This window comes from Antechinus flavipes, chromosome 6, assembly GCF_016432865.1.
Source record: "Antechinus flavipes isolate AdamAnt ecotype Samford, QLD, Australia chromosome 6, AdamAnt_v2, whole genome shotgun sequence".
NCBI classification, from domain to species: domain Eukaryota; kingdom Metazoa; phylum Chordata; class Mammalia; order Dasyuromorphia; family Dasyuridae; genus Antechinus; species Antechinus flavipes.
This window is the reverse complement of record NC_067403.1, coordinates 185,070,921-185,092,777: the sequence shown is the minus strand read 5'-3', so window position 1 is coordinate 185,092,777 and position 21,857 is coordinate 185,070,921. Positions and strand designations below refer to the sequence as shown.

Here is a 21,857-nt window from a genome sequence, read left to right as displayed (position 1 = left end):
CACTGGGACTCTTCCTTCCTCAGGACCCTAATTTAGGTAGGCCTGACGGCCCCACCTGCTGCCCCCTTGGCTGTCATCTCTGACCTGCACCCACAGTCTCGCTCTCTTAGCCTGGCATCCTCGCTTTCAGATCCGAATCCTGAGCACTGGACGGACCTTTAGCAAGAGGGAGAGCTGGTGCCCATCCTCACTGGCTCTGGGTGCATAGCCAGACCCAGACCATTCACCCTCAGCTCCCTCCCTTGGAAATGCAGGACTCAGACCTCAGCTTGCCATAGGCAAAGAGTGCTCTCTGTGACCTTAGTGAATGATTTCATGCTGTCCCTATGCAGGGTTCAAATCCCGCTCCTGCCACTGTGTGACTACATCTACGTGACCTTCAGAAAGACATCACCTCTCTCCTTGGACCTCAGTTTTCCTCTCTGTGAAATGAGAGAGGACGACTCCATAGTTTCTCCAGTCCCTTCTCAATCTTCCAATTAGCTGGTGCATCCCCTGTCCTAGAAATGGATTTACTTATTAGTATTCAAATGATCAAGAATTTAAAGCTGGAGAGAACCTAACAAGCCCAGAGTTCTTGTTGTACAGATAAGGAAAGTGAGGCAGGGAGCTGGTGGGGTGACTTGCTAGCAAATATTTGAGGAGGAATTTGTACCCAGGGCCGGGTAACTCATTCCCTTATACCACATACACATCATAGGCTGTAGAGTTGAAGCTTCCTGAGGGAAGAGCTTTTCTGTCATCACTCTCAGTGTCCAGCATAGCTTGTGCTCTTAGTAAAGGTCTGTTGACCTTGAAGTGAAAGCCCACCATGAGGAGAGGCCAGTACAGAAGGAGGGACTGACAGTAGAAAGCAGAGGCTGGAGAGGGGAGAGAGTTCCCCGAGAGCCTGGCGAGTTCTCCCGGGACCAGGCAGAAAACCTGGGCTCCAGCAATGAGAAAGTCTTAGACAAACCAACCTCCAGGCAAACGGTAAGACCCGCATCCACACCTGCAGAGGGGCCTTGATACTCCTGAGATCTTTGCAAAGGAAAGAAGAGCACTCGTATGAGAGAGAAGGCAAGAAGCCGCCCAAGCCCACTCAGAACTCGACACCTTGTAGTGATAGGAGTAAAAATACTAAGTAACAATAACAACAACAGTAGCATTTATAGAGAGTTTTAAAGAGCACCAAACGCTCATTTCATCTTGGGCTACTATCATCCTCCACATTTCAGATGAACAAACTAAGGCGGACAGAGACTATGCCCAAGTTCACACAGCTAATACCTACGGCTGGATTTGAACTTCTCAATTCCAAATCTAACACCCTGTCCATGGTACCACCTGGTGGCCACAAACAATACCAAAGCTCCAGGACTGAAACACAGGGTCTGAACTGTATCTCACATGAAGCTCTCTATTTATCTACATATCCAAGGTATATAGTCTAGAATGAAGGCAAAATTCCAGTGGCCTTGTGATGGAGAGAGCCATCTACATCCAGAGGGAGCACTGTGGGACTGGATATGGATCACAACAGAATATTTTCACCTTTTTGTTGTTGCGCTTGTTTTTTCTTTCTCATTTTTTCCTTTTTTGATCTGATTTTTCTTGTGCAGCATGATAAATGCAGAAACATGTATAGAAGAACTGCACATGTTTAACACAGATTGGATTACTTGCCATGTAGAGGAGGAAGTGGAAGGGAAGAGAGGGAGAAAAACTTGGAATCACAGGATTTGCAGGGGGGAATGTTGAAGACTATCTTTGCATGTATTTTTTATTTTTCTTCCTTTTTTTAAATCAAAGCTTTTTATTTTCAAAGCATATGCATAAATAATTTCCAACATTCACTCTTTTAAAACCTTGGGTTCCATATTTTTTCCCTCTCTCTTCCTCCCCCCCTCCCTAGACTCAAGTAATACAATATATGTTAAACAGGTGCAATTTTTCTAAACATATTTCCATAATCATCATGCTGCACAAGAAAAATCAAATCAAAAAAAAATGAGAAAGAAAACAAATCTTTGCATGTACTTGGAGAATTAAAAGTTGTTATTTTTTTTTTAAAAATTTAAAATAGAATGAAGGCAAGAACACTACAAAGGAGGACCCCTTTATTAAGGGCTCAGGCCTAGACCCATTCAGGTTAAATAAAACTTGGTCCCATAGCTGACATCTTACTACTGCTCTGGATGCTTTTAGAAGACTGGAAAGAAGTGTAAGTTTTTTGAGAGAGGCAGGAAGTAAATTCAGTGCCAATCTCTGGCACATAGTAGGCACTATATGTCAATAAATGCAATTCTGTACCAAGCAGACCTTGGTGAAAGGACTATATCCCCAAGGGAAATCCTAGAGAGGAGCAATGTCTGTGGAGGTTATAACTTAGAGAAGGTCCCATGATCACAGTGAATCTCATTCTCATTTTCTCTATCAGGGGATAGGTCCCAGCTGACACAAAAAGAACTTAATATACTTTTGATCAATCCATTCCCAATGGCTATGTTCCCCTTGAACCATAACCAAAACCATAACCTACTGAAATCCTAGTGACCATTCAAGGTCAAGTTCAATCTATCCCTGAAAACTTGCTAAGCTAATAGTATGTTCTCCATGTCTGAATTCAGAGTCTACTGTTGGCAGCTGTCTTGGGCAGGAATTCCATTCTATCGGAACACATGACTATCTGCTATCTTCTCTTCCCAACAAGATGGCGAGCTCCTGTGGGCAGGACTGAGCCTCATCTTTCTGAGTATCTCTCATTGTCCATCACAGGGCAACGGTGCTGGGTTCATCTTTTAAAATGCTTGTATTACTCCAATAGACTTCTGCTGGAGAGAACCATATGCATCCAGAAAGAGGAGTATGGGAACATTGTATTTTCACCTTTTTTTGTTATTGTTTGCTTGCTTTTTTTTTTCTTATCTTTTTCTCTTTTAGATCTGATTTTTCTTGTCACATAATAAATGTGGAAATATGTATGGAAGAATTGCACATGTTTAACATAATTGGATTACTTGCTGTCTAGGGGAGGAAGAAAGGAAAAGAGGAAGAAAAATATGGAACCCAAGATTTTGCAAGAGTGAATGTTGAAAATTATCTTTGCATATATTTTGAAAATAAAAAGCTATCATTTAAAAAAACAATTAAAATTAAAAACTATTATTAAAAAAAAAAACACCAATTGGGACAGCTAGGTAGAGAGCAATGGATAGAACATCCACCCTGGAGACAGAAATTCAAATCTAGCCTCCGACAGTTGACATTTACTTGCTGTGGGATACTTAACCTGGGTGAGATACTTAACTCCGACTACCTGACATTAAATAAATAAAACAACTGTGTCTCACCACTGGTCTTAGGGTAGATCAGAGACAGAACAGTTTCTGTGTATATTCCTATCAGTAGAATTGAAAATAACAAAAATGTAATGTGAATGCCCATTGATTTGGAAAAGCAAGACCAAGCTTCTGTAAGTGAACACAATGGGATGTTGCTATTTTGTAATGACTATCAAGGAACTCTAAGAACCATGGGAAGATATGTATGTTGGGGTAACAGGGCTGGGTTGGATTGCTAGACATGGGCACTACAGCTCTGGGAGCAGCTCCAGGGCACGAGGCTTTTGGATGATGCTCGAACGCCGCTATAACTGGAGCCTGAGCCACCTACTCTGTGAGTGGCACAGAGTGTCACAGAGGGAGGAAGCTTCCAGGGTCTTTCTGTGCTTTGGGACACAATTGGTGCTAGCTCTCCCTCAGACTTCTGGCGAGGGGGTGGAGTCTTCTCCCAACCCTCTCTCCCTTAGCCCCAATAGCTACAGGGGGTACATGGGTACCTCTTGCCTAGGTATATCTGAATCTGGATTTCAAGCACCAGGCTGCCCTTGAGGGAAATGACTGGGAGGAGTGCAGCTAAGGGCCGGTGTCCAAGCCCCGAGCAGGCTTTCCAGGAGCTCTGGACTTGTGGCTACCCAGACATGTATGCAAGAGTATTCTCATCCATTCAGTAACCCCACAAAGTGTTACGCACTTAAGTGTCTGCCCAGGAGCACTTAGGATGCTTAGTGAGTGAAGAAGGAAATAAATCTTTCATCTCCACCCCTGAGCAACTACCCAGAAGGGACTGTATTCATCCCTTGAAAAGAAGATGCTACACATATATTGTATCTAGGATATACTATAGCATATTTAACATGTATAAGACCATCTAGGGGAGGGGGTGGAGGGAGGAAAGGGAAAAATCGGAACAGAAGTGAGTGTAAGGGATAATGTTGTAAAAAAAATTATGCAGGCACATGTTCTGTCAATAAAAAGTTATAATTTAAAAAAAAGAAAAAGAAAAAGAAAAGAAGACGCTAACATGAGCCATCCCTCAATTTAATATAAATGTTTTTTAGGAATGTGGGGCCAATGACCCCAAGGGGGAGAAAGTTCTGACTCTCTTTTGAGGGTCAAGTTCCCCCAGTTTTACTTTGGACCCGAGTCCTTTATGGGAGGGGGCAGGCTCCTGAGCTTTGAGTAACAGATTGAGGCAAAGGAAGGAAGGAAGCGTATGTGGTAATGAAGCAGGATAAGGAACAGAAGGCCAGCACTCAGGACCCAAGGGTGGCCAATGCAGGCTCTGGCAAACAGGTGAGCATGGCAGATGGGGTGAGGGCTCTCCTCAAGGCCTTCCTTTGTTACAACATGGGCCAGGGATGGACACGAGGCCCAATCATAGAAGAAAGTTTAAAAGAACTATCCTGGCTCTGCAGTCCAAGGCCCTGGGGTCAAATCCTACCTTAAAAACCTAGCCTACCCAGGCAACCCCAGAGAAACTTCTCAACTCTCTTAGTTACAAAGAGCTATAAAACCAAGATTTGGTCCCAATATTTTCCAAGACCCTCCTAGATTCAAAGTTATCATTTTCCTTAAAAGTAGCTGGATGGTATACTTGCAAGAGCACTGAGCCTGCAGACAAGAAGGTCCGCATTCAAATACAGCTCTGGATGCTGGGTATGCCTTACAAAAAGGAATTGGACAAAGGAAGAAACGAGGAAATCAACTCTGGACAAACCTGACCCGCAGGGACAACCTGTCATGCTTGCTGGGGGCCAAGGAACCCTGCTAAGACTTGGGGATCAGTGCTTCCTGATTACATCTTTCCACATGTAAGGAGCACAAGCCTCAGTTTTCCCATCTGTAAAATGGGGACGAGTACCTCTGGCATCTTCCTCACAGGATGGCCAAGAATATCAAGTGATAACACTATTAGATAAAGTGGTCTGTGAACCTTAAAATCACACTCAGACTAGTAATGATCGTTCTAATAATTCTCTGGATACTTCCAAATCCTTTTTCTAAACATGTGATGGTAACATCAGATGACCTAGTAGCACATTTTTTGGATTAAATAATTGAAAAACATTTTATTTAAAAGCCAAGAAATCTGCAAGCAGATTGGGCAATGAAGGTTTTCTGAACCCAAAGAGGTCCTTGCATGTCTCATTTTCCAAAAATCTCCGATGGGTCTGAGTAACACTGAGAAAATCTGACTGTCTCATATCTCACACACACATACAGAATGGAATTCATATAAAACCTCCATTAAGCAAACATCCCCTCAGTACCAGCCCTTCTAGAGTCAGCCTTGTGTCCATTTCTTCAGTTTGGAATTGGTCTAAAGGCTTTTTTCATCCCTGTATTTGACCTTTTACACACCCAGACGCCTGGCACCATCCAGTCCCAAAGGGGGAAATCCGTGCAGTCCAAGGACCTGTGCCAGCTGAAGGGGAAAAGGCTCCTGCCACTGCCTGGCCCTCCCCACGCCCCCTCCTCACTTGCTTTCAAGCCCTCCGAGCCTTCTGAGCATCTCCTTAGAGCATCCAGGCTGCTGCTGCTCTACACTAGTCAGCTGGCTAGCTTTCCCTGACCCGGTCCTGAAGGCTGCAGCTAAGGGGCTCACACAACAAAGGAATGAGCTGACTCGGCAAGAAGCCCCCAGCCCCTCCTCTGCTCACAGAGCTTTCGGCCACTCCAGAAACAGAATTCTCTATCAGCACGACCTTTCTTGGAGGGAGCAGAAATGTCCCAGTTTCATCTTTTATCATCCCAGACACGAGGAGAAAGTATAACTTGGGGTGTCCATCTCCATCTCCCTCTCTCTCCCCACCTCTCTCCCCTTCCTTTCTTCCTTCCCTCCCTCTGTCTCTCTCTCTCCCTCCCTCTCAGAGACACACACACACACATATACACACAGACAGAAAGCAAACTTATTTCTAATGGTAAGCTCTTTTCTCTCTCCCCCAACATAATTACACACAAAATTTATTTATTTTTCCATCTTCTCTTTTCCCTTGGGATTTAAAGCCCATCTGATACCCCTTTGGGGAGATAGCCCAGGTTTGTGGGGAATTCCACGGAATGCATGACCAAGACCCTAAAGCTCTCCTTCCCCACCAGCCCTGCCCACACCAAGATGCCCATCTCCAACTTCCCAGCAATACCTCCCTCCAAAAAGCCTTCAGGAACTATCTTCCCCTCACCTGGACCGCACCCCCAGCTCCCTCTGAGGACCACACTGCCGTAACCCTTAGGACACTCTCAGAAAACACAACACCACAGGACACAACAGGACAAAAGGAAAACCAAAGCAGAAGTCAGTGACCTACTTCTTCTTCCCGTAAAGGCGGCTAACAAAGGCGCCAAACAAAGGCTGTAGGAGCCCACCACCAGCAAGGTCAGTAAGGTGATATCATAGTGTCGCTGAGACTCGGCCGGAGGGGTCAGGGTGGAATTGATGAAAACTCGGGAAGAAACCTCCGTTTCTGTGCAGCTTCGAAATCCTCCGGGTCCGGTCATTTAAAAGGATCGGAGCTAGCTCAAGCCTGGTGAGCTGCAGCCATGTTCACTCGCTCCCACTCCTTCTGCACGCTCTGAGTGAATTAGGAGGGGGGGCACATCTGTCAGCTTGCTCCAAGGTATGCAAGATCAAACAGTGAGGAGGCAGAGGACAGGATCTGGGATGGGGATGCGGAGCCTGCCTCTGGAGGGCATCTCCACAGCCGGCGGTTCGGAGGGCTCTGTGGGAAACCCCTTTGATGAGAGGCAGCGAAGAACACAAAGCATCTTACAACCTCCTTTGGAGCTCCGGTTACGGCACGGAAAGAGAATGGCAGAGTCAACATGGCTGTCAGCTTCTCCATGAGAAAGGCTGGCTCCCAAATACCTCGTCCACGGCCGGAGCCTGGCCCCTAATGTCAAAGTGCCATCAGCCTCTAACTGATGCAGCCTGGAGGAATAGGGAGGGGGAAGGATCTAGGAGGGGGGGCCCAAAGGCAGCACACACAGCACAAGTCCTGCATATCAAGTCGCCTTAGCTTAACAAGGTTTGTCTTATTCAAGTCACACATACACACACACAAGTACACATACACGAATAACATAGGCAATTCATCCTATGTCATAGCTTATATCACCACAGATTCAACTACACCCCTGGAGAAATATCCTTAAGGAGAAAAACTTAATGATAATCCATTTTAACCCCTTCTATAGTGCTCCTTTTGCTACCTGATGTAAAAATTCCCAATGTGCCATACATAACCTTAGGGTTTCAATTCTATGACTATTATCTTTGGGGGAACAGAGGGCAAATTAAATCTAACTCAACTTAGCCAGCATTTATTAGACACCTTCTCTATACAAGTCCCCAAAAAGATCTTAAGACACAGAGAGACTATGCTAGGAGCATTTCATTCAAATAAGATCTCTCTAGGGATTGCTCAAATGCAATCCAATCAGCAGGTTTTCCCCAATGCATCAGAAGCTTCTTCAACGCTCCACTCCCCAAGCATCCCTCCTGAAGCCTGTCTAGTGTGTTATCCCCAGCATCCTTCAAACACAGATCAGGTATCCTAGATGAACAAAGCCTTTCCTGCCGTATACCTAATTTCCTTGTGTACTTCTTCTCTCTCTCTCCCTTCCCCTCCACAAAGAACTGTTATTTCCATCTTCATTTCTCCACCCAGGATTGATTTACACCAGGAATCAATGTTAGGAAAACTATGAACATAATAGATCATATTAATAATACAAAGTCACGTGATTCTTTCAAAATACTTTAACCTTATGGAAGAAAGAAGAGGGAGTAAAATAACAGATGCACACGAGTAAACAAAGCTTTGACCAACATGCAACACCATTTCTGTTACTAAAAAATATGAAAGTGCAGGCATACATGAGTGTTTCTTTAATATGTAACTAAAACCAGCAGGCACAAACTAGACAAAACAATAACTTCAGCAATGCAGAAGGATATAAAATAAATTCATGCAAATCACCTTCTTTCTAAGTATTATTAGCAAAACCCAACAGGAAGAAATAGAAAAAGAAACTTCAAAACAAGTAAAGAATGTAAAAAATACCTAGGAATCCACCTATCAAGACATACGCAGAAAATATGTAAATATGACTATGAACACTTTCCAAATAAAGATAGACCTAAATAGGTGGACTGATATTAACTGAATATGGTTGGGCTGTGACAATATAATAAAAATGCCAGTCACTACTTAAAATGCCAAAACTACCTAAATACTACCTAAAAATAAATACCATGCTGATTAATGGATTACTTTAGAGTTAGGGAAAAACAAGAAAACTCATCTTCAGATTCAAAATATTAAACTTTGTAAGAGAAATGGCAAGAAAGGGTATCTAGTAGTACCAGATATATGAAAGAGCAGTAATCAAACTTATTGATATTGCCTTAACAATCAATGGAATATATTAGGTACAAAAAACAGAGAAGTCAAATGAGTATAATAGCCCAGGATTGGATAAACCCAAAGACTTTAGCCATTAGGATTCACTATTTAACAAAAATTGTTGGGAAACAGCCTGGCAGAAAGTAGGTAAAGATCAAGCTTCACATCATATTTCACAATAAGCTTCAAATGGACACATAACCTAGATAGAAAAGGTCACAGCATAAAAAAAATGAGACTAACTGAAGAGAAAATACTTTTTGGTTCAATGAACATGGGAGGAGTTTATGATCAAATAAGGGATGAAGGGAATCACAGAAGAGATAATGGATAATTTTGATTATATGAAATTGAACTAGTTTTGCATTATAAAACCAATACTGTTAAAATTGGTAATGAAATGTTAACTGGAAGAATTGTTTGCAGAAAGCATCTTTGATAAAGATCTGATAATGGATAACCATGTTATGTCGTTGGCTTTTCTTTGTTAGCACAGTGCCTAGCATATAAAAGACACTTGAAAAATGCTTCTTGATTGATGAATGTAACGGTTATTATTAAGTCATAAAAACTGGATGGTTTTTAGTGTTGCAAAAAAAAAAAGAAAGAAAGAAAAAGGGTCATTGAAACAACTTTAAAATTTACAGAGTGGGACAGAAAAGTTTAGGGAGAAGGCCAAATTTGCTTTAAGAAAAGCAAATTAAACATAATAGTCATGGGTTCACATCTAATGCTTTTTTCTCCTTTGGATGTATACATAGTTTTTTTTGGAGGGGAACATTTACTAAATTCAGAACAAACAATTAAAAAATGCTTGTTAAGTTAAACATCAATGATTTTTGAGGCAATCTGATATAGAGGCTGGAGAGCCAGCCTTCAAGCAGAAGAAGCAGGATTCCAATTTCTAACATACAGTGATTGTTTGGGCTTTAAGAAGTTCTATAAAGTGTGTGTGTGTGTGTGTGTGTGGTGTGTGTGTGTGTGTGTTTAATCATTTTATAGGGTGCAGAGTTCACTCAATAGAGTCGATTCAGAGTACCCTAAACATAGGACACAAGCATTTATCTTCTTATATTTCTGATCTTGTTTACACTCCCAACTAGAATGTTTTCTTGAACTTGAATGTTATCAGAAATGATAAATAAATCTTCCTGTTCACATCCCAGTACCTTTTAAAAATTCCTTCACCACAGGATGTCATACTCCCCTAAATGGGTGCTCACCCTCCCATATTCTAGAAGGATACATGATAATGGTCTTAGAAGCAACATTAGATCTTCTGTCTGAAAGGCAAATATTCTTTCAATATTTATATCTTAGATATTATGTGCCCAGCAACAAGATTATAAAATGATCAATTCTGATGGACATGACTCTCATCAACAATGAGATGGTTCAAGCCAATTTCAATGATCTTGTGATAGAGAGAACTATCTGAACTCAGAGAGGGGACCGTGGGAACTGAGTATGGCTCACAACATAGTATTTTCACTCTTTTTGTTGTTTGCTCATATTTTGTTTTCTTTCTTTTTTTTTCCTTTTTATCTAATTTTTCTTGTACAGCATGATATTTGTGGAAATATGTATAGAAGAATTGCACATGTTTAACATATATTGGATTATTTGCCAGATGGGGGAAGAGGTGGAAGAAAGGAGGGGAAAAAATTGGAATACAAGGTTTTGTAAGGGTGAGTGCTGAAAATTATCCATGTATAAATTTTGAAAATAAAAGGCTTTAATTAAAAAAATAAACATATAATAAAAACATCATGCAAATTTAAAAAAAAAAAGAAATTGTATGCATTTTTCTCCAAAATAAAATGCATTTATGAAGGCCAGAAAAATAAGAATGTCTATCATTTAGAGAACATTAAAAACGTTTCACAAATCCAAGTAAAGGTTGCCAGGAAGGCCTTGGGCTTTTTAAGCTCAAACTCCCATGGGATCATAGGACCCTAGGGCTAGAGCTGCCATTTAGATCAAGTTGGAAGCCCAAGTGATCCCTTGCCTACCCTAGCTCTGACTGAATTATAAGGTTCTTTCAGGACAAAGTTATATCTCAAAAGAACTGTTAAAAACATTTGGGAAGGAAGCCTGGGAGGGAAGTGAAAGGACAGAGGATGCAGGCCTCCCACTGCTATTTCAGGAGCCACAAGGAAGAGTACTGGCCAAATGAGCCTGTTCAACATTTTCGCTGAGCCTCAGTCTCCTATGCTGTAAATTGAGGGGCCCCCATGTTCCCCCTAGCTCCAAGGCTGGGATCCTGGAACAAGGCTCACATTGCTAGCACAGATGCTGTTGAAGTTTAAATGGATTTTTAAAAACATTTTCCCCAATTACCAACCATTTATTTCCTCTCTCACCCAATGCTGGTTCCTAAAGCCTTCACATTCTACATAACAAACAGCATCTGCCCTGCAGGACTGGAGACAAGCAGATGTCAATGCTGGGTGGGGCTGGGGCCCTGCCACGAGGGGGCACTAGACCATTAAGAGTCATCCATCAGCCTACTGTGCCTGCCATTAACCCAGGCTACCTGCTCAGTGGCTAATCCTCAGCAGGAAGCAATGCTCATCTATGTGACATCCCCCTCTTTAGAGAGCCCCAGCTCCCTCCCTATACCTCACACTGGGCCATTCTGGGCCGTAGTCCCGAGCAAGCCTCCTAGTGCCACCTCCCAAGCACTCTCTGTGCTCTCCATCTATTCCTTCCTTCTTGAAGACCGTACCTCTGGCATAGAGGGAGTCTGGAGGGATGAGATTAAAGGAGGGCAGCCAGAGGCAGGGTCCGGGGGGGAGGAGGGCAGCCAGAGGCAGGGTCCGGGGGGGAGGAGGGCAGCCAGAGGCAGGGTCCGGGGGGGAGGAGGGCAGCCAGAGGCAGGGTCCGGGGGGGAGGCGGGCAGCCAGAGGCAGGGTCCGGGGGGGAGGCGGGCAGCCAGAGGCAGGGTCCGGGGGGGAGGAGGGCAGCCAGAGGCAGGGTCCGGGGGGAGGAGGGCAGCCAGAGGCAGGGTCTGGAGGGAGGAGGGCAGCCAGAGGCAGGGTCTGGGGAGGAAGGGGAGGGAAGGGGGGAAGAAGGAAGTCAGGAGCAAAGATGATTGATTAGTCATTTCCTAGAGTAGCTTTTAGACAGCAGGGGTGGACTAGCAATCTTTCAAGAGGAGACACTGTCAATTTCTGCCAAGAAATCAGCTACAAGCCCCCAGTGTCAGTAAACAGCAGCTCGGCTGAATCTGTGTAACTGAAACAAGAAATCTCCAACCTGCAGCCGAAGGCTGTCCCCAGCAAGCAGGCAGGTTCCCGTATCTAGGGACAGTCCCTAGGAGGCCCAGAAATTAGCCAGCTTTCTAACACTGGCTCCCACACATGTGATGGGGTCGGAGGTGGGCTGACAAATATACCGCCCCATCTTTCAGTCCCCAAAATGGGATTCTCTGATTATCACACAACTGGGTAAATAAAGATTTACTCCATTGGGTCAGCCCCTGTTTTGTTTAAAGGACAGATCGAGGTCAGAATGCAGGCTGCCCGACTTTACTTCTTCAGTCCTCCAAGCCTTCCTCTGCTTTTAGTGATCACCTCCCAGTGCCCCCCTCATTCTTTCCTTCTTCCTAGCTGCCAGTAGATTCCTCTTCCCACCCTTTGCTGGATATCAAGCCTACCTTTCACAAAACTACGTTTCACAATTTAAGGAGCTAAATGAAAGTCCGTGAATGCATCCTTTGGACTGGGCTGGAAGTGGGACAGCACCACAATGATAGGATCTGGTAGGAACACGGGGTCAACAGTGGCGATGGAGCCTCCTCCGTCCCAAACCACCCTGCTGCACATGCACGGCAGCCCTGGCCAAGGAGGAGACCCCTGCTGAATCTTACTCGGAGCCGGCCTGGACTTGCAGCCTGCTACACTCAGGCCCAAACTATAACTGCTCCAATCTACAACACAAACAAACCTCAGCACCCCAGGCACTCCCAGGCTGGAACAAGTCCTTCAGTACCTTCCTATCTCCCTACATTTCAACATCATTGTTAGTTTTGATTCCTTCTTTGCCTTTTATAGGTCCCAGTCTTATTCCCCCAACTAGAATAAATGTGTTCCTTGAGGACAAGGTTTGTATCCCATAAAGAGGTCCCCCTCAATGCCCAGCACAGAGTCATCACTCATTAATTATTACCCGATCTACTCCTCCACATGCCAGGTGCAGAATCTCTTTCCACGTTTTCTGGCAGGTATACTAACCAAGTGACAGTTATCTAAACCACCATGAGTCATCCCCCTCTTTCCCCAACCTGTTAGGTAGGCCTGGGAGGGCAGAGCTGCCTTCCCAGGGTGGCAAGGCTCAACAAGTCAGGGAAGCTGCCCGCATCCTCGGAGGAGCGTTCATCACTTTGTCTCCGCGTGCACCACACTGCCCAACGTTTGGGTCTGTCGGAAAGCAGTCTGGTCCTCTTCTCACCAGGCCCGACTTCTACCTGCTCCCCTGGCTCCTGGTTAGAGGGTTAGTCTTCCTTCTCCCTTAAACTCCATCTACTCCACCTCTCCCGTGGTATGGTCATAGCCATTAACCAACAAGGGCATGGCATGGACCATACACTGAGAGGGGCTTAATCTAAGTAACTCTTGGAAACTGAGGTCAAGCAAGACGAGAATCATACAAACAAAACACAGACAGATCCATCCATTCATCCTATTCTGAAGATGCCCATTGGGTTTTCGACTTCAGCAGAACCTGTCAGTGTGGCTTTCTCCCACTAGGATTTGGGCTTTCCTACTTAGGGAGCTTGTGGACTCAGCTTTTTGCACAGACATGTGGCCCCATGACTAGGGCCCTGTATGGGGGCAAAAGAAGCAAGAATCATTAATGGTGATGGATAACAGAAGAACATTGAAAACAATTAAAAAACATCTCAAATGGCCTCAGAGGGGAGATCTGGATCCCAAGATCACAGTCACCTCCTGCCTTTCTGCTATGTTCCTTATCTGAACAGGAGCTCTAATAAGCAACCACAACACAAAGATCTCTTGCAGAAGCAGTCGTGCTCACTTAGCCCCAAATTCAAGGTTATCTAAATTGGAAAATTCATGAATTGAAGTGTATTTTCCTGACACATGTAGTATGTTTCATGGAAGAAAGAGAGAATAATCCAAACAATTCTTAAATAGAAAGCGTGTAGAGGTCATTAATCTGTAGATAAGATCACAAACTGATTTGGTTTTAAACTGATATCTATTTTGTTGTAGTTTTATTTTGCTACATATTTCTCAATTACATTTAAATCTGGTTCAGGCATTTGGAAATATTGTGACACCTCTATTATAGAGTATCCTCCCTGGGCAACAAAGTCAGTGTTTGGAACGTGCAGGTCCAACAGGAAAGGGAGGCTAAATCACAAAATGGCACCCTCAGGGACCCCTTTTAGAAAAAAGGATTTAACCGTAATGCCAGGAGTTGCCCCAATCAGAAGCTCAAACTGAGGTCTCTTTCTTGAGAAGGGGAGATGAGCTGACATGCATTTGTTTATAGCCCTGAAAGACTGTCCTGTGTCCAATATGTATTTGGTAACTTTAGTGCTTATGTGAGATATAAAGACCTTTTTTTACCCACAAATCCTTGTGGACTAAGTAACAGGTATTTTCAACATTACTGAAAGTTTTCAAGTGCATGGTCACTTAAAAGATTGTTTTTTACATTTAATTCACTGATTCCTGAGGACACGGCCATCCCTGAAATTCTTCAATTTTACTTTTCTAGGGAAAGAGATCTGGTCTGTGGTTAAAGGACTGGGGTCAAATATAGGCTTCTGCCATTTTTAGTTTTCTGTTCTTAGACAAGTCACTATTCTTTCTCTGGGTCTCAATATCCTCATCTAAAATAGGGAGCTTAAACAAGGTGATTTCTAAAGCTCTTTTCCTGTTCCAAATCCTACAGTCATAAGATCCCATGTTTACCTAAGTTTTTTTTTTTAAATACATCAAGAGAGGAAAGAAAAACCTAACTGGGTCAGGAATAGATATTTTATATTTACATTATTTTGCATAACATAACCATTAGCTATTTCAGAATCCATTTTATTCTTTGGGTTTTTTTTTTCAAAGAAAAGGAGAAACTATAAGCAAATTAAGAACAAAATGTCTTAATAATTAGTCAGAAATCTCAATTAAGTTAACAATGGTCTTAATATTGGAGTGAGGCCTTTATTATGGGCCTTTAAAAGGAGTTGGGCAATGGTTACTGAGCTTAGAAGTTAAAGCCAAGAACTAAACCACTCCTGAATGCCCCTCCCTTGTTTTCTACATTAAAATTTAATGATTCATCCATTCCAAGAACTCACTGAGTGCTTTTACACACACACACACACAAACACTTTAGTCTCAGCATCATGGGCTTGGCTTCTGCCTCCTACATTCTTTAGGGAAAGGCCTGGAATGGCAGGAGGTTTGCGATGACCTAGGATATAGCCTGGGAGAGAGAAAGAGAAAGTCTCAGAGCTCTCCAAATATTAGCATAGAGGCAGCCTCACCTAGTCTACTGTGATGAGACCCAGCTGCTCCTCCCTAAGGTAGTTGCTATCCCTGCTCATATCCCAGTTCTGTGGCTGTGCAGAATCACCATTTATGCAAATCAAGTCCGGAGCCCCCATCCAGCGGCCACCACTGCCTGATCATGCAAGCCTCAAACCCAAACAAAAGCATTTAATTAAGACCCCCAAATAGCATCACTTACAAGAGTACATGGAGACAGTCTCTTGGTGCAGGGGCAGGTGAAGGGAAGAAATGGCCAGGTGGTCCGCCATCTCCTCTCAGCATGATCTTAGGCCGGGCTAGAGAGCTGGCTATTTCAGACCCGCAGGATGCCTTGGCTGCCGCTCCCTCCATCCACGTTCAGTCAATCTCCTCCTCCCATCCATCCTCCCCACTCTAACCCAGCCCACAATTTGCCTCTTTATCTCTGTTTTCTCCCATGGGGCTCCCTTGGAAGGCCGCCTTCAGTGAATTTCTCTCTGCTCAGCAACACCCAGGATGCCCCGATGTTGAACCTGGTTCCTCTCCAAGCCCTCTCATCTCCTGATGCTAGCTCTGCTCTCTGGGCAAATCACCACACATCACCTAGCTCTCTTGTATCAGAGCTCCAGGCCCTGCCCCTGAAGTTCTGACAGACCACATCCATGGATGAGAAATGATCTCTTCCCATGTCACCTAGCAGTGTGGTGACCCCAGCCTCTGAAAACCAGAAAAGCTATACAGTTCAAGAAAGGTTTCTAAGAGTAGGCTATTCTGGAAATGTAAGAACTCGAGCTATTGTGCTTTTTTATCTGCTTGTAAACTTGGAAGGGACCCCAGAGGTCAAGTCTGGTCCCGTCATTTTGCAGAAGAGGGACCTGAGATGTCCAGAGAATGGTAAAGCTTTAGCAAAGTCAATAATCAAGGTCATAGTAGTATAACTAAAATTTGAACTGACTCCAAATCCAGAGTTCTTTCCATGGCCCCACTAAATTCAGCACCTCTTAGAACTGAGTTCTACAAAAGGTTTTGCAAGAGTAGATGTTGAAAAATTACCCATGCATATGTGTTTTAAATAAAAAGCATTAATAATAATATAAATAAATAAATAAAATTTTTGGGAAAAAACTGCGTTCTAATTTTGTTTAGTCATTTTCAATCATATCTGACCCTTCATGAGCCCATTTGGAGTTTTCTTGGCATAGATATTGGAGTAGTTTGCCATTTCCTTTTTCAATTCATTTTACAGATAAAGGAAATTGAGACAAGCAGATTAAGTGACTTGCCTAGGGTCACATAGCTAGGAAGTATCTGAGGCTTTGATTTGAACTCAGGGAGAGGAATCTTCCCGACTCCAGACCCCAACACTCACTGCACCACTTAGTTGCCCAAGATTAATTCTGGTTAATGAACAATTAAGTGTTGTACTCTCCGCTTTAAGTTCGAACACTCATAAAAGTTCACATATGTGTGATCATATTAATCTGCTTTCCACAATGAAACTGCACTGTGAGGATCCTGGAATACAAACAAGGTCCCGCCAATAAGCTCCTGGAAACACCCACTGTTCTAAGCCAAGGTTAGCCCCCAAAACTCCTTCATAACCACCCCAGCCATGACAGAAGTGTTTTCCTCTTACACCCGAAGAAGGATCTTATTCCCAATCCTGGGAGTTCTAAAGGTGTATTCTAAGCACCAGCAGGTATAGACAGATCGTTACCACGGCATGCTACAATGTTGTTCCTTACAGAGATGAACAGTTACAATGTGCTTTCCCATCACAACCCAGTCAAAGAGGTCCTGAAAGTAATATTTCCGTTTTATAGATGAAGAAAGCAAAGCTTAGAAAGAAAACAATATACTCCAGTTCAAATAGGAAATACATGGCAGATCCAGTTCTCTAAGTCACTGACTCAAGATCCAGTGTTCCTTCCACTCTTCTCACAGCCCAAGAAGGTAGGAGGCTTTGGGGTGCCTCTCTTTGTTCCATTAGGACACCGCTGTACCCCACATTTCCCGTTATTCCTGCTCTGGTCTACAGTCTGCACACTGGTGTGCCCACCCGCTTCTGTCTATCTCTGCTCAGTCCCTGGACTCTGGCCAAGGGGTCCAAGCAGGGCCCAAGAGCCAAGCCAGAGCAGCACTTTCCCCGAGGGAGATACCACATATTCCAATGCTGCGATGACACCAAAATCTCTCCAGCACTTCTACCTGACCATGTCCTCTGCTCAAAACCCCTCAATGAATCTCCTCCTGTCTCCCAAGACAAGGTAAAACTCTTCCACATGACATTCAAGGATGCCGACAATCTGAAACCATGTTGCCATGGAAGTCTCTTCTCTGATGATTCCCAACCCACCAGAATCAGTGGTGTCGGAGTCTGCCTTGTAGGACCCCCGAATGTACTCTTGGGACTCAGTTTCTCCTCTTCTCCTGATGGATTTCTAAGATCCTATATAAGCCCAGCTCCAAAGCCAACTTCACAAGGCTTCCTTCAATTCCCCAAGTTCCCTAGGTGATACCGTGGATAGAACATTGGGTCTTGCAAAAGAAATGAATTCAAATCCAGCCTTAGTCACTTACTTGTTTGTGTGACTCTGGGCTTAATCGCAATCTCTTCCTCAATTTCCTCATGTGTAAAATGGAGATAATAAATAGAATTTAATCAGAGATAAAATGAGATCATATTTGTAAAACACTAAGCACAGTGCCTGGAACACAGTAAGCACTTAATGAATGCTTATCTTCTTCAGTGGAATTCTGTCTACTGTGAGTACTAACTACTGAGTACTTCAGAATACTGCCTACTGCCTACTCATAGATTCCTACATTTCATTTTTCTAGAAGTACTTAAGTCCAAGGTGGTCACTAACAATAATAATAGTAATACCATTTATATAGAACTTTTATAAAGATTTACGAGTCACTTTGTAAATATCTCATTTGATTCTCCGAAGAGCCCTTATTATCTTCATTTTACAGATGAGGAAACTGAGGCAGACAGTTGGTGTGACTTGTCCAGGGTCACACACATTTGAGACTGGACTTAAACTTAGGTCTTTCTGCCTCTAGGCCCAGCACTTAGCTGCAGATCAGTCAATGAATCCTGGCCAATTGATTGTTACACAAACACTCAACTTCCCCAATTTCTCAGAGCCTCCCACAGAGGCTTAAAAGAAGCTTAAAGCTGGACTCATGTCTAAGGGCCACCTGACCATCATCCATGCTGAGTGTTCCTTCAGCCTCCACCCAGGCTTCTCTCTCTCTAAATATGTCAAACCCTTCCCTGCACACACACACACACACACACACACACACACATACACACACACACACCCTCTTACATATATAGTGTTTTACACATTTCTAAAGTGCTCTCCTCACAATCCAGTGAGGCAAGTCATGTTAGAATTAATGCTGTAGAGTCCCATTTTATGGAGGCAGGTGCTGAGGCCCAGAGAAGGGAGAGGATTTGGCTTATGGTCAGACCTGGCTCATTACTACAGCTGATCATTTTATGAATTAAAAGAGCCTATAAAAATCATCACTGATACAGGATCCCCACCTGCAAGCCACAGAACTGGACCCTGCAGCATGGAGACCAGACCGATGGGCCCTCCTGAGGTTCCTAGCCTTGAAGGAAAACATTAAAGATATAAATCACCCCTCATCATCCCTCCTGGAGCCAGGACATACACTTGGGAGGACCATCAGATCATAGAAATAAACTTGGAGGCCACTGAGTTCAACCCCTCCCTCACTTTTCAGATAAGGAAACAGAAGAAGGATTAAGTAACTTGCCCAGGATCACATAGTGTCGGAGGCTGGATTTGAATTCAGATCCTCCTAGATCTGAGACCAAATACCTATCGACTACTCTACAATGTCTGTCACTCTGAGTGAAGCTTCATGGGAGTCACTCTTCCCCTGACAGAAACCTTGGGTACTAGGCCTGTAAACAATTAAATGAGGCTTCCAGAAACAAAAATGCAACACTCCTTCCCCCCAAACACACACATAAACACACGGCCATGCTTCTGCAGAGCTAACTGAAGCATTTCCTGTGGCGCTATCTCTGAAAGGGATGGAGGCGAGCACGAAGGTGCCATAAACATTTTTAAAGGCATCTATCACAAGACACAAACCAGATTTCGAACAGGCCTTTGAAAGGGCCCTCAGGCTCCTCCCCATTCTCTCCTCTGGACAGAGAAGCCAGCCCTTGTATACAGAAGCCGAGCTGCTCAAGGGCTGGTGTCCAGTTCCGTCCCATGAAGGAATTGATAGAAAGTGAAGAATCTGATGGCGGAATTCCTGCTGCTTCCCTTGGAGCTTCCTCAAGAAGAGGGAGGAGGGGGTGGAGAAGGGGAGGATGAGGAAGAAGATAAATGAGGAAGGGGGAAGGGAAGGAAGAGGGCCACCCAACTGATGCCCATTGGGTTTCCATTTCCCACCACAGAAGCCCTCTTGTATGTGCCCACTGGACACTTGGCTGACCCTGCTTTCTTAATTCTAGTGACCAAGCCTCTCTCCATTCTGGCAAAGGTCCTGACTAAAACCATCCTGGTGATTTTTTTAAAGGCAATAGGTCTTGCACAGAGTCACACAGCTGGTAAGTATCTTAGGTTGGATTTGAACTCATGTCCTCCTGATTCAGGGCTGGTGTTCTATCCTCTATACCACCTAGCTGCCCCTCCTAGGTGAGGATTTAGGAAATACTGCCTGAAGTCAGTGAAGTTCAGAAGGAAGATTCTAGGGATTCACTGGAGGCTGGTTTCAGGGGTGTAGAAAAAAAAGATAGATATTATTTCCTGATGAAACCAGAACTTAGGTCCTCCTGACTTCAGGGCTGCTGTTCTACCACCAATCTTTATCTTACAAAGAAGATTCTTGAAAAAAAGTCTTTAGTATTTTGAGTGAAGTGAAAGATGAAGTCATTTGCAGTGATAGCTAGAGGCAATAGTGGCTTTAATATTCTATCTGTAACTAAAATAATGTAAATAGTTTACATCTTTGTGTTACTATTGATTGCACTGTCAATACATTATATAGTTAATGAATTTAATGTCAAATTGATCACAGGCGATTAGGAGTTTTGCTATATAGATAAATATGCTTTCTAATGTTTATGGGAAAAGAGAATTTTTTCCAAATTTATTAAATATATAATAAACTGGTGCAAAGACTTTAAATTAGTTGGTTAATTAATAAGCGATGTCATGACTATAGCTATTCATAAGGAATATACAAAGATAGCCCTGGATTGCTCTGGATCTCTGATTAGAATGAACACAGTATCATGCTGATAAATAGGCTGAGAGGCATCCTACAGGTGAAATTGGTTGCCCTTATAAACCTTACTATGGGGAAGAGCTAAAACCCTCTCGAATGGAGAAGTTCTCTGGTAACTTCTGAAAAGGCTTCTTACCAGCATGCTCAGCTGGAAATTGCCAAGGGGGCAACCCCTTCTACTAACCCCTGTCTCTCCTTGTCTTTAGGACCTCAGTTACTGTTTATATAAAATGGAGAAGAGTAGTCAAGCTGGATACTGCATAGCTTCAGGCAGTCTACCTGCTATTCTGCAAACATTGCCCATTTCTTACTTGGACTTTTAATATTAAAGCAATATAGAAGGGAGGCAGGCAGGCCCCAAGCAGGTGGTTTCCAGAACCTGCCCTCAGAGATCTTTAATTTGAAACCTAAATCAGAATTCTAGAACCAGGGGTTGTACCCCAACGAGTAGGTCCAAAAGGCAAGGTCTTCCTGGGCATTGATTCATACCCCAGAAGGCTATACAAAAGGGCTACATCCCAGGAAATAGCCAAGAACCTGGGACAGATCATCAGCCCTAAACTTTTGCTTTTGAGAGGCCATATGGAGCCATAGATAAGGGCTGGCTTTGAAGTCATGAAGCCCTGGGTTCAAGTCCCCCTGATACATTTTGGCTATGCAACCCGGTCACAAGATTTAACCACTCAGTTCTCACAGAGACACTAAGACAAGAAATTAGAGGGGGGCTGTGACAGGGGAGAGAGATGGACAAGGTCCCTGGTAGTAGCCCAAAATAGAGAAAGCACTTGGCTGGCATTTCCCAGGTTTGCCAGAAGAACAGCAGAGACTGGACACAGAGCCACCTCATGTCACCAATGGCCCCAGACACCCAGGGGTACCGATTCTTACCAGAAGTGGACACACGCTTGGCTCTCTGGGAGGATAAAGCTTGCTCAGGGTAGAAATTCCTGGGCTCTGTGCCTCGCCTCCTACAGGAAACTGAAGGCCACACTTTCATTTTGGGAACAGGTATTTTACTCAGTCCCAAGGGATCGTGCTTAGACCCATTCTTGTCTATCACAGGTGGCAATTTCCGTGGGGAAGCCTGTGGGAAAAGAGAAAATGTTTACTCTCCATAACTGGGCTGATCTTACTTTGTTTCTTAGTAGTAAAAACCTAAAAGTAAAAATTTGGCTGAAAATAGGGGTCAGGGACTCTGTATCCACATCTCGTCCCTAATTATTACTTGAAGCCTTGGAGAAATCACTGAGGTTCTCCCAAACTCAGTTTCCTCCAATTGAGAAACTTGAAAGTTAGGACAAGGCAATATCACAGGTCCTCTTCACCTCTCAGTCCCAGGA

The 21,857-nt window shown here is 43.8% G+C and overlaps 1 protein-coding gene across 6 annotated transcripts in view; it reads right to left on the bottom strand.

Moving 5' to 3' along the window:
* The window catches only part of MTUS1 (microtubule associated scaffold protein 1), a 126,135-nt gene that overhangs the window by 56,355 nt on the left and 47,923 nt on the right, over window positions 1–21,857 (bottom strand). For 4 of the 6 annotated variants that reach the window (XM_051966318.1, XM_051966316.1, XM_051966317.1 and 1 more), the window contains one exon: window positions 21,406–21,601. In XM_051966318.1, the coding sequence (XP_051822278.1) occupies window positions 21,406–21,601 (196 nt within the window). Of the gene's footprint in view, window positions 1–6,634; window positions 7,113–15,451; window positions 15,571–21,405; window positions 21,602–21,857 lie in introns of those variants that run through there. The other 2 variants (XM_051966322.1, XM_051966320.1) reach the window with 2 other exon arrangements.